This window comes from Terrapene carolina, unplaced genomic scaffold (genome assembly GCF_002925995.2).
Source record: "Terrapene carolina triunguis isolate 2854851 unplaced genomic scaffold, T_m_triunguis-2.0 Scaffold113, whole genome shotgun sequence".
NCBI classification, from domain to species: domain Eukaryota; kingdom Metazoa; phylum Chordata; order Testudines; family Emydidae; genus Terrapene; species Terrapene triunguis.
In genome coordinates this window covers 13,610,469-13,623,433 of record NW_020664464.1, presented here as the reverse complement: position 1 = coordinate 13,623,433, position 12,965 = coordinate 13,610,469, and the positions used below count along the sequence as shown (strand labels likewise).

The window sequence follows — 12,965 nt, the reverse complement described above, 5'->3', positions numbered from 1 at the left end:
CATTATCACTGAACATTTTCCCTATGTTTTAGCCAATTAAAAATGAAACTGGGAATACAAGTACAATTTCTCTGTATTTTTATTGAACTACTGAGAGCTGATTAAGATGAGATTTTAGACATTTTTCTGCACTTTTATGAATAATATGGTGGTGTATTTTACTTTTTTATGTTTGTTATAAGATCACCTATTCATGTTGCTGATTTGAATGAAATCTCATTTGGTAAAATGTAAGAGAGGGTTTTCTTAAAGTATATAAAACAATAACAATGCCATTCCGAGGAAAAAATCAGAATGAAAAAAGTTAATGGGCAGACTGACTGTCAGTTTGTCCCTTATTAAATAAGTCTTTGTTTAACAAGGCTTTTTTGACCATTTTAATATAATGATGAGCAAATGTGACCAGCTTGTACTCTCTCTTCTCCCCTATTTACACAATGGAAAAAAAAGATCTTTGCAAACTTATTAAAATGTTGGTCCCATGAAGTAAAATAGGTTGAGATTTATGTCTTGAATATTCTTGAATACTTGTACAAAGGATGCATTTCAATAATAAAATGTACAGCCCTTTTCCAGGACTACTGTAAGCTCTGTGACCTTGCTCTGAACAGAGTTAAATTATACTTGCATCTTATGAATATGAGAGTTTACGCCATTGGCACTTTTTACAGTTTACAGATGGCACTTTTCCTACAGCAAGAGACCTGGCCAGGAGGTTAAACCTAGCTATTGCCTATGTATAGAGCACTATTTTTAGACCTCCTAGCCAGAGCTAAACATTGTGCAACACTTGCAAAGCAAAATAGGGCTATGATGTATAGCATCCATCATAATAATTAATTAACAAGCAACAAACAATTGTACAGTATCTCAGACTGAAAATAGCCAATATACTGAAAACTGTTTTTTCCCCTTTCCCAGTATTTGTCCTTTTATGCTATTTTCCAGACATGGATCACCACATACCAGGATCATTTGTCTCAACCGTATACAAATAAAGGATATAGGGAAATAGAGATTCGTAAGTCCATGCTGAATGAAGATAATTTTGAAGATGGTGTTATTGACAGGTATAATTAATATTTATCATGTACACTATAGAATTTTGTGTTGGACCATTCATATAGGAATTTCACTACAGAGAATGATAAAATAAGACCATTTCCACCCTGTCCCCCACATCCACATGCCAAGGGAAATCTCCATGTCCAGGTCTTCCCTTCCCCATGCCAGCACCAGACCCCTGTCCTAGGATCATGTAGAGGGTCCTTTGTGGGATTGGCAATCCGTGGATAAGAGGAGAGTGGGATGGAGCCTGAAGGAATGTACTCCATCTGTAACACCGACAGACCCCAGTCGTCGGCAGGTGGGCAGGATCGAACCCGGGGCCTCTGGAGCTAACTGTATGAGTTTCTACTGCATGAGCTAAAAGCCACATGGCCCTTAGCTAAGGCTGTAAAGCAGACTCATTAATCTCTCTCTAAGTGGTCTTGGTGCCACTAGATGGGACAGAATACTACACACAGAAGGTATGTGGGTTACACATCCTCCCACCAAACCTCAGGAAATCCACTCCAGAATTAAAGTTTTATTAACTTTTGAGTTGAAACTTCTCCATGCTGTGGATCCCCTCTTTTGAGGTTGGGTTCCAGAAGTGGGCTCCAACTGTCATGTGTCCTCCTCCAGCTAACGAAGTAGGACCCTTACAATCTAATAAATACTTGAGATGGCTGTATACATTCTAGCCCATAGATGGCAGTGGTAAACATACATACAAGCTATAATTTGTATGCTAACATTTGCACCAGCTTCTGCTATTGCAAAAGGAATTGCATTTAATCATAGGTGAAAAATATATGTAAAAAAATTAGTGCAAAGCTAGTTTTTCCCCCCACGAATCTGGGAAAAATGTGCTATTTGCTGGTTTAATGACCTATGCAAATGTTTTTCACAGCTCTGAGATAGTTCTTTTTAAATGTTGACCATTCAAACCTTGCTTCTACCAGGTTGCATAGAATAAGTTTGAAAAATTGAACTACTTATGATTATGCTAATTTTCTGAAAATCATCTTTTCTTTTGCAGGGAGACTGGGATGCCTAAAACAGGAGTTGGAGCTGTATTGCCAAGACACCCTTCAGATCACTTTAAGATGTTAGTAATCCTCCCCAAAAAACAGCAAATAGTGATGTGCTGTTTAGGGATAAATTATATTTGTTCTCTGTGGCTTGTAGAGTGTTGAGTGTCTGGGTCTGGGTCTGGAAAGATCCCTAAAACATTGTTTTTACATTAGCTAATTGAGAATTACTTCTTGAATTATTGTATTTAGTGACTCAAGTAACCTTTATTTACAGTAGTAATAGTATATTGATAAAATAATTACACTAATTTTAATCTAAGAAAAAAGAGCAATGCATACAATACACAGGGCTGTAGTACTGCCTATTATTAAGGTTGCCTGACACTTTCTATTATAAAACCCTGTTTTCTGTTACCCATATGTTTGCCGAACGTTAACAATGTGAGATGAATGTTTTTATGCTCGGTGTCTGCTTCAAGCTGATTTTTTTTTTTTTTTTTATTTCAGCCAAAACAATTCAACTGTTTCTGAAAATGAGGTTGGAGAAAAAATGTCATTTTTCAATGTTAAAAAATTTCAATGGGAACTAGGCACCTAATTACCTTTTATGATTTGGGCCTAGAGCACAAAATGTAGCCTGCAGGGGAAAAAGTGTCATCTCACTTTGCTGGTCTGTGCCGTCCCAATATGACCCCTTGTATGCAGATGAACAGTTAGGGTCATCTAAACAATTGTAATTCTGCTTCTGTGGTGCCATGAGAATAACCAGAATCTCTGATGCAATTTTATGCAGCCATTACAAAGATTAATTTAATTAATGATCACAAAATATCAATACCTTACTCTGAATCATATAGGGTTAGGCAGATTGTGGGTTGCATCTTATCCCATTTTTCATTTACCTCCTCCATGTCTTTAATTATTCTTTCCTTCAAAATTTGTTCTTGCATATTGTGGTCAGACTAACTGGTCTGTAGTTGCTCGGATTGCATTTTTTCCCTTTCTTAAATATAGGTGTTATGTTTGCTATTCTCCAGTCATACAGTACTACCTCTGATTTGATATATTTATTAAAAATCCTTGCTATCGGACGTGCAATTTCATGTACCAGTTCTTGCAGTATTCTGGGACGGGGATTATCTGCTCCCCATCCCCTCTGACCCACAATTTGACTGCATTAAGCTCTGTGAATTTAGCTTCTGCCTTGAATGTGGTAATTTCCATTTCTATACACTCATGATCATTAGCCATTGTGCCTTTGCCCCCATGTTCTAGGTTATCATCCTTATTGGAAACTGAGCCAAAGTATTCATTTAGGCTAAGGACATGGCATTTATGACACTTGCATAGAAAGTGCAAAGCTTAATGTGGTAATAAAGCATCAGGTTTAGGATTGGAGTCATGTGCTTATGAAACCAGTTATAAAACCAATGCACTGTGGTTCACTTTTTCAATACTTCACAAGTACAAGCTGTACAAGTATAGTGTCTGCTCCAAATATAAGATGAGGAGTAAGGATTAAAATCTGATGGAGATACACAACAACTTCAACTCTATCTCTGTATTTGCATACCATATTTTGGGGTGTTTATTGTAAAGGAGAACTTCAGCTTAGAATGTCAGTTTGTGATTTTAAAAAATTACAATATTCCTTAAGGGTCTTCTTGCTGAAATGAGTAATACAGTGATATAACTACAGATTAATGAAGATTTTACCTGGGATAGCTTCTGATTTGGAAAAGACATCATGGTTATCAAACATGGAATTTTCTTTAACTCTTAAGTTTTGTTTAAAAGATATAATTGGAAGTTATTCTTGATTTAACAATGTTAAACTAAAAGTAAAATGTGAAATCAGCCTCTGCTGCCTCAGGGTTAAGTACTGGGGAAACTGGATGCCTGGCAATATAAGTCTGAGTATTATAAATGAGAGGTTTGATGTAAGCATAGGATAGAGATTTTGAAACCCAAAGGAACAAGGCAAGTGATCCCAAGAGTAAAGGAAGTGGAGCAGTTCATCATATCCATAGGGCCAAAGAATTTTATTACAAGATCTGTTGGGGTGGACATGAGGACCATGCAGGAGAAGGTGATCTGTCTGGGAGGGGAAAGGGGTAGTAGTTTTAGGAGTTTCCATATGTTATAACATTAAAATACTCAAACTGTAATCAAGGAAATAGAGATACAGTTGGGTTATAATTATATCAGATTCCAATCCTCAATGTAATTTTTTTATAACGTTAAGATGTCCCTCATTTACCATACAGATAGATGCATACAGTCAGAATGCTAATTATGGTAAAAACACTTTAATTCCACAGTGTTTCAGAATCTGCTCTCTTGAATGTAGATTTTTTTTTTTTTTTTTTTTTTGCTTCTCACCGACTGTGTAGCTGTTAAAATTAAATGCCAACTTAAAAAAGACAATGCATAACAATGAGTTTGCTCAATGGACTGAAAAGGAGTGTTTCATGTTATGTGGGAAAGATGTAATCATAATATACATTTCAACATCAAATTAACCCTTATGGAAAAATGATACTTTTATAGTAATACTTGAAGTATTCCACTTGCTTGTAAAAAAGAATATTTTGGAAAATTTCCAGACAATGTCAAAGGTGACCTCTAACATTCTATATGACTAACTATAATATTCAGTGATTGGTCTGTCTTTCTATGTTTCTTTGTGCTCTTAAAGTTTGATCTTATTCAGACAAGTGCAGTGTCAGTCACATCACATTTTTCTTGTTGGTATTCAGCGATCCAAAAAAGTTGGATTACAGATAGGGTTCATAATAAATAACTTTTTATTATTTTAAGGTATTTTTTTAAAAAAGGAGCTAAGTATTTAAATTTAGATTTCCAATCTACTGTTGCCCATACTCAAGATAGGTGTGCAAATGCTTGATGTATGTACACGTAGCTAAGTACGTGTAGACCAGATAGACTGCTTTCATGGTAGCAGCTCTGTGTCAGGGAGGTGGGTGCAAAGTGCAGACGAGACCTCCTCTGTATTGAGTGTCAGTCAATTTTGCTTACTGAAATTTTTGAAGTGTTTGAAGAACTTCAGGCTCTGACCTATAATTTGGTTACATGCCCTGTATAGCTGGTTAAATCTAATGGGTAGACATTGATCCATTAGTGGTAGAGATAACACTGGTCTACAGTTTTTGAGAAGTCGTCTGCTTCAGAGATAAAATGTGCTATTTATTATGTATTTTGATGTGCTGAATTCAAATATGACAATTAAAACAACTGATTGGCTACTGTTTCTAAGATATTTAAGTTTTTACATTTTATGTCTATGTATATTGTGTAGAAAGTAGAGTTTTAATCATACATTGTAAACCTAGGTCTTTTCATGTGTTTATGGTTGTTTTACATGATAATATTTCACCTGTCCTGTTTATGTAACACTTTAAAAATCAGCAAAAGGGTTATATAAATAAAATTTATTATGAAACAAAAGGCAAAAAACTATTCTGTACATAGTTTAGTCCTATTCAGTGTTTACTCGGCGCTTCTTGGCTTGTCTCTTGTATTCATTAAATGGAGCATCTCTTGTCACTGTCCAGAAATACTCTGCAAGCATTGATGGGCTCCATTTGCCCTAATAGCGTTTCTCCATTGTTGCAATGTCCTGGTGAAATCGCTCGCCGTGCTCGTCGCTCACTGCTCCGCAGTTCGGTGGAAAAAAATCTAGATGAGAGTGCAAAAAATGTATCTTTAGTGACATGTTGCAACCAAGGCTTTTGTATGCCTTGAGGAGGTTTTCCACCAACAACCTGTAGTTGTCTGCCTTGTTGTTTCCGAGAAAATTTATTGCCACTAACCGGAAGGCTTTCCATGCCATCTTTTCCTTGCCACGCAGTGCATGGTCAAATGCATCATCTCGAAGAAGTTCACGAATCTGAGGACCAACAAAGACACCTTCCTTTATCTTAGCTTCACTTAACTTTGGAAATTTTCCACGGAGGTACTTGAAAGCTGCTTGTGTTTTGTCAATGGTCTTGACAAAGTTCTTCATCAGACCCAGCTTGATGTGTAAGGGTGGTAACAAAATCTTCCTTGTTGAATCAAGTGGTGGATGCTGAACACTTTTCCTCCGAGGCTCCAATGACTGTCAGAGTGGCCAATCTTTCTTGATGTAGTGGGAATCTCTTGCACGACTATCCCATTCGCAGAGAAAACAGCAGTACTTTGTGTATCCAGTCTGCAGACCAAGCAAGAGAGCAACAACCTTCAAATCGCCACAAAGCTGCCACTGATGTTGGTCATAGTTTATGCACCTCAAAAGTTGTTTCATGTTGTCATAGGTTTCCTTCATATGGACTGCATGACCAACTGGAATTGATGGCAAAACATTGCCATTATGCAGTAAAACAACTTTAAGACTCGTCTTCGATGAATCAATGAACAGTCTCCACTCATCTGGATCGTGAACGATGTTGAGGGCTGCCATCACACCATCGATGTTGTTGCAGGCTACAAGATCACCTTCCATGAAGAAGAATGGGACAAGATCCTTTTGACGGTCACGGAACATGGAAACCCTAACATCACCTGCCAGGAGATTCCACTGCTGTAGTCTGGAGCCCAACAGCTCTGTCTTACTCTTGGGTAGTTCCAAATCCCCGACAAGGTCATTCAGTTCACCTTGTGTTATGAGGTGTGGTTCAGAGGAGGAGGATGGGAGAAAATGTGGGTCCTGTGACATTGATGGTTCAGGACCAGAAGTTTCATCCTCTTCCTCTTTCTTGTCTGACTCAAGTGAGAATGATTCTGGTGCATCAGGAACCGGCAGTCCTTCTCCATGGGGTACTGGGCGTATAGCTGATGGAATGTTTGGATAATGCACAGTCCACTTTTTCTTCTTTGACACACCTTTCCCAACTGGAGGCACCATGCAGAAGTAACAATTGCTGGTATGATCTGTTGGCTCTCTCCAAATCATTGGCACTGGAAAAGGCATAGATTTCCTTTTCCTGTTCAGCCACTGGCGAAGATTTGTAGCACAAGTGTTGCAGCATATGTGTGGGGCCCACCTCTTGTCCTGATCTCCAATTTTGCAGCCAAAATAAAGGTGATAGGCTTTCTTAACCATAGTGGTTATACTGCGCTTTTGTGATGCAAAAGTCACTTCACCACAAACATAGCAGAAGTTATCTTCACTGTTCACACAAGTACGAGGCATCTCTGCTCACTTTGGCTAAACAGAAATGTGTCCCTTTGCAAAATCAAACACTGACAAATAAGAGAGCATGACACTGTATGATTTCTAGAGCTGATATAGGGCAATTTGTTCAGCAGAGTGATGTAAGCTTCGTTATGATTGCATCATCCATGACTTCTAGGAATAACATGATGCAATTCATATCATGTATGACGCAATACGAGCTTCAGATTACATCATTCATTGTTTTGCCTAAAAAGCAAGTACTGTCCAAACCCAGTCATAGATTTATTCATAGATCCAGTCAAAGATGTATTTTAGTCATTTCTGGTTTAAATTGAGATCCCTTCCCTTTATAACTCACTTATCCTCCGCCATTCCCAAGTCAAGGGTCATATATACTGACCCAATAGCATATCTTGAAAACTAGAGCCAATCAACAATTTTAAGCATCATTTTCATTCTCAGTGACCCAGAATTAGTAAAGTTTGACTACATTTATTTCAGAAGCATTTTGGCTGTAGAGCAGTGATAATCTGTGCGTCCTAGGGAGCGCAATGTGCCAGGATCTCTTAAACAAGCAATTGTTATGTCCTTGGTCAAGAAATCATCTATTGATGTTGATAACTTGTCATTAAGTGCCCTTTCTCTAACCTTTCTATTTTGGGGAAGGTTATTGAGAAGACTGTGGCAAAGCAGTGCTGTAGTACTTGGAATCCTCACATATCCAGTTCCCATTTTAACCTGTCTTGAAACCTGAATATGGAACAGCAGCACCCCAATCATCTCTGTTAATGATCTGCTCATGGCATCTGTTTTGTACCATCGACCATGACATTTGATTGACACAGATTGATATAGACCCCGGGAGTGTTCCAGAATGGTACTTGACTGGCTGTGTTCCTTACTGTCTGAAAGGACTGAGAAAGTATCGTTGGATGATTGCTCTTCTGTCTTGATGGTGCTCTCATGAGATGGATCAACGTCCTATTCTGTCACCCTTCTTCACTGTGTAGGCAAGTCACTAGGGATGATATTGTTTTCTTCTCAGTGCATCAATATATTGATGGCTAGTGTTGACAGGTACTGATTTGGCCTATATACCTTTTTATTGTTTGCTTTCCGGCTACTTTGGAGCCCACTTCTGTGTTTGTATTCTGTTCTGATAGTTGAGATCAGCTGAGGTGTTGAAGCTAACAATTTGAGGGGGGGAAATTATTCAAGTGATTAGGATAGTGAGATACATAACATTTGCAAATGATATAAACAAATTAGAAAGTAATGGATTAACTTAATAAACCGAGAATTTATTTTTCAGAAAATTTGATTTCTAATCTGATTAGTATTGCTTTCAAGTATATTTTTCTCTGTACCGGCTATTATTAGACTTTACCTGATTTATTGTACTAGATTAAAACAGACGGTGAAATGAAGTCCTTGTTGAAGTCAAAGGCCTCTTCTTATGTGTTCATTGAAAAAGAAGAACCTGAACTGGATTCTGGGTACAACTTTTTCTGTAAATCTGTATATGGTGAAGTGACTTTAAGTTGTTGTTGTGCTGTTCCTAGCCAATCACATTTGAAGAAGATCTAGGCCCAAATTTTGAAATTTGGATGCACAAAGCTAGAAACCTATATCCATATTTAGGTACCTAAATCAGTGGCGTGATTTTTTCAGATATACTAAACATCCTCTGGTCCTATTGACTTCAGTGTGAGCTGTAGATTCTTGGCATTGCTGAAAATCAAGTATTTTATTTAGGTATTAAATATGGATTTAGGTGTCTAACTTTAGACAACTACATTTCTAAATGCTGGCCCTCACTCTTAACAAAAGCTGTTTTAAAGAAAGTTTTGGAGTCACTTGTGTGCAATGCAGTGGAGGTGAAAGCAGATAAAAATCTATTCCATTGGCCCTAAATCTGTCAGAGGAAGGTGGGCGCCAATGTGACATTATTTTTTCAATGCTTTCGGAAGCTCTTTTGAGAGAGAAGAGTGGCATCTTAGGTTAGGGGAGCCTGGTGTATGGATCCTTGTGTATGGACATTGCTATGGCTCAGCTATATACAGATGGTACCTGACATAATGACATCTGCACAATAGGTTCTGATCCATGGCTGGAGCTCCTACATGCTACTGCAATACAAATAGCAATAATCTGAGGGAGCTGTGTTTCCAGGTTTCACGTTGAGGGAATGGGGAATAGTGCAGAGGCCTGGTACTCCACATGAGGCCTGGAGATGCACAGAATTTCATTGCCGATCTCTGTAAACTCACATGGTTGCAGGGCCATGTCCCGTCTGTAGACCCATAAGACCCTCCCCATTAAAAATAAGTCAGGAACTTTGTGAGTTACGTCTTGTTGAATTTCCTGCATTGCTTTGCCTTGCTTGTGGGTTATTCAAATACATATCAATGTATTCATGATGAGAAGTGATTCTCTCTCAACAAACTTGTCTATTGCTGGTTTGAGCAAAATGGACACAATTTTCTTTTAAGTGCAAAACAAAAAAAGTAGCTGCGCAGCTGTGGGTATATATATTTTTAAATAGAAGAAAAGGAAATAAAAAATTGAGGCAATGATAGCCCTGTTGCATATAATGGTGGGTAAGCTAGCCAAATCCACAAACTTGATATTTACTGTACAGATTTCTTTTTAAAAGCTACATTTTCTAAGAGGTTCATTTTAACTGGATCATCTGCTTTTAATGATAGCTTTGAACCCATTTCAAAAAGTTAGTCATTGCCTTGGAGTAGGATCTTCAGAGAGGGTATACTTTAAGACCAACACGTAATGTTTGGTGAGGATGATCAAAGCAGCTGTTGCAGTCTTTATTTTATTTATAGTGCCCAAAGTGTCCTTCAAGTAAGTAGGAGAAAATGGAAAAGTAGTCTTTGGACTTGTATCTTTGAAATGTATAGTTATTGAAGGCCAGGGTCAGGAGCTAAATGTAATTTGTTTGGCCACTTCCCGTGACCCGTCACATTTTCCTGCCAGTTTTTAGGCATCATTTTAAAAGACCGTTTTCCATCAAGAAGAGAAATGATCCAGTGCTAAATCTTCAAAAGTGCTCATGCTAAAATGTGCTTTTACATTTGAATATGCAAATATGTATAAATTGCGGTAGTTGTTTATCAAAATTAAACATGTACAAGTGCAATTTAGCACTTATACTTTTGGAGATTTTTAGCTCAGGCCTTGCTCATTTTTAGCAAAGAACCCTGTTGTGGAATCTGAAATACAAACCACTGTTTATTAAAGATTGAACCAAAATTATCACTAAGCCAATTAATCCAACTCTGTTAGAGAAAATCACAACTTGCAGACTGAAAAAATCACTCATTATGAATTTTCCATCCCACCAGAGTTAAAGACTTCTCTGCTACATCACTTAAGGCTAACATTTTCCCCATTGCCTTTGTCCTGTCCGATAACATGCATTTAAATATTATGAGTCAGTCTTGCATAAAGTTTAGTGATGTAGCTCAGCTACTAAATTGGACCTTTCTCCTTTTCTTTATCTCTGTCTAGTTGCCTCATGCAATAGCTAGACTGAACTGTACCTGACTCTGGTTTAGGACTGCATGTAGAAGGCAAGGTCCCTGACTTGTCTCCAGGCATTTTACCTCTAGAGACCTCTCGGTCTATTGCCATAACGCCACCAAATTATTAAAGCTGACATGCTTTTCTTCCTCCAAGCTGTTGGAGGAGCTTCATTTAAATTAAAAGATATATGAGCCTGCACTCTGCCATCCAAAAACTGACCAACAGTATTTGGACAGCACTAAACTTCTATTTCACTCTCTTGGCTGTCTGCTCTGAACTGCACAAATAGGTGATGGACAGAGCAAAGATCGGGGCTACTATTCCCAGGTGACTCTCTGATGACTAATTGCGAGGCAAGTCCTCAATCTGGACAGAAGGCAACATTATTCATTGGGATCCCCTAGACCAGTGATTCTGAAACTTTTTGTATTGGCAACCCCTACTAGTATATAGGCTTGTTTGTCAGCCTGAGATAGAATTTTGGGTTTGACTTTTTGATACTCTTATATCTTATACTAATATGTGTGAAGAACAATGAACAAAGACACTGTGTTTTTTTTAGCATTTCCCACAGCTTTTAGTACAATGAAAAAAGATAAGGGATAGAGCTAAAGTGTTCAGGGTATGGTGGGAGTGTAATGTATGAGCATACACTGGAAGGCTGCCTGGCTCCTCTCTCAAGCCAAGGTCAAGCAACCAGTTAGGAGGGTTAAGGGAGTTGGGGAGGAGGCATAAGACACCCTAAAAGCCAAAGAAAGGCCTGGCCTTGGCCAGAACACAACCTCACTCCTTAACCCTCCCATGGGATACAAAAGAGGTGGGACGAAGACCCCAGACTCATGACCCTCCAGAACGGAACATAACCATAAGTTGAAGGGGTGTGACTAGGGCATGCACTGCAGGTATATTTGGGCCTGCTAAGAAGGAGGAGGTGGGAATGGGGAATGGGGACACAGGCAAGGCTCTGCGGCGTCAGAGCTGGGAACGGAACACTGGGAAACAGGCTGTGCCAGCGTGTAGAGCAATGGATATGCTTGCTTGGAACTAACCCCAATAAACATTGCATTGCCTGCGCTTCAGACTTCTGGTTTTCTGCTTTCTGTCTGCGTGACAAGAACCAGGGGAGGGGGTGAAGTGAAAGCCCTCTAATAACCCCTTTCAAACAGCAAGCCTGAGTGTGACCCCAACCCCTTATAAATTAAAAACACATTTTTTATATTTAACACTATTTTAAATGCTAAATTTATAACCCGATTGTTTAAAATGAATTTACCTTTTCTCACGGTTTTTAAATTAAAACTAAAACACATTTTTATTGAATGATTGGTATAAGCAGAAAAGTTATTTTTTAATATTTTAAAAGTGAAGACACTTTGTCAGTGTCACTTTTCACAGCAGACTTAGTGCCCATTGCCACTCTTACTTCTGTGCTGCTGCTGGCAGCGGTGCTGCCTTCAGAGCTGGGTGGCCAGAGAGTGGCACTACTGACTGGGGATCCAGCTCTGAAGGCAGTGCCGCTGCCAGTAGCAACACAGAACTGCAGAAATAAGGGTGATTATGCTATACCATACCACCCTTACTCCCTGCAGAACATTTGACCTTTGCATAGGGAGGGGTGGCTACAGGGGGGCTAAGGTAAATTTTGGGGTGGCCCAGCGCTGCCCCACCAGTGTGTCTGACTGTTAAATTATAGATTGCTTCTTTGTGTGTGTGTGTGTGTGTGTGTGTGTGTGTGCCAATCTCAGTGTTCTGATTTGTCTGTGGTCTAATGCAGCTCTTCAGCTGCTGAACACTCAAGCCTTCTAATGTTGTCTCAGTCCCACCTTTTCAGTCTCAAGACAACAAACCTGTGTGCACTAAACTACAGTCCCCAGAGTTTAATTTCCTTAAAGTGGTGATAATACCAAATATATATTTTGTTTAGGAGCAAGGATCGCTGCATTATATGTTTACAATACTTTTTGAAGTAAATACACTACATTATGATGAAAATGTGTGTGTAATTTTCTAAAATGCTAGATTTAAATTATATATTTATTTTAGCAGTTGTTCTCTGTTTCATGCATGTGCTCGCGACCCCGATGTAATAACCTTGTGACTCCTCAAGGGGTCGCGACCCCCAGTTTGAGAACTCCTGCCCTAGACAAATGCATTGACAGCCACCTGAA

General features: G+C 38.7%; 1 protein-coding gene across 1 annotated transcript in view; it reads left to right on the top strand.

Annotated features, from left to right (window-relative positions):
* Window positions 1-12,965, top strand: part of CUNH9orf135 (chromosome unknown C9orf135 homolog) — a 46,850-nt gene that overhangs the window by 18,084 nt on the left and 15,801 nt on the right. The window contains exons 3-4 of the mRNA XM_024211031.3: window positions 949-1,070; window positions 2,084-2,152. Coding sequence (XP_024066799.2) covers window positions 949-1,070; window positions 2,084-2,152 — 191 coding nt within the window. The remainder of the gene's footprint in view (window positions 1-948; window positions 1,071-2,083; window positions 2,153-12,965) is intronic.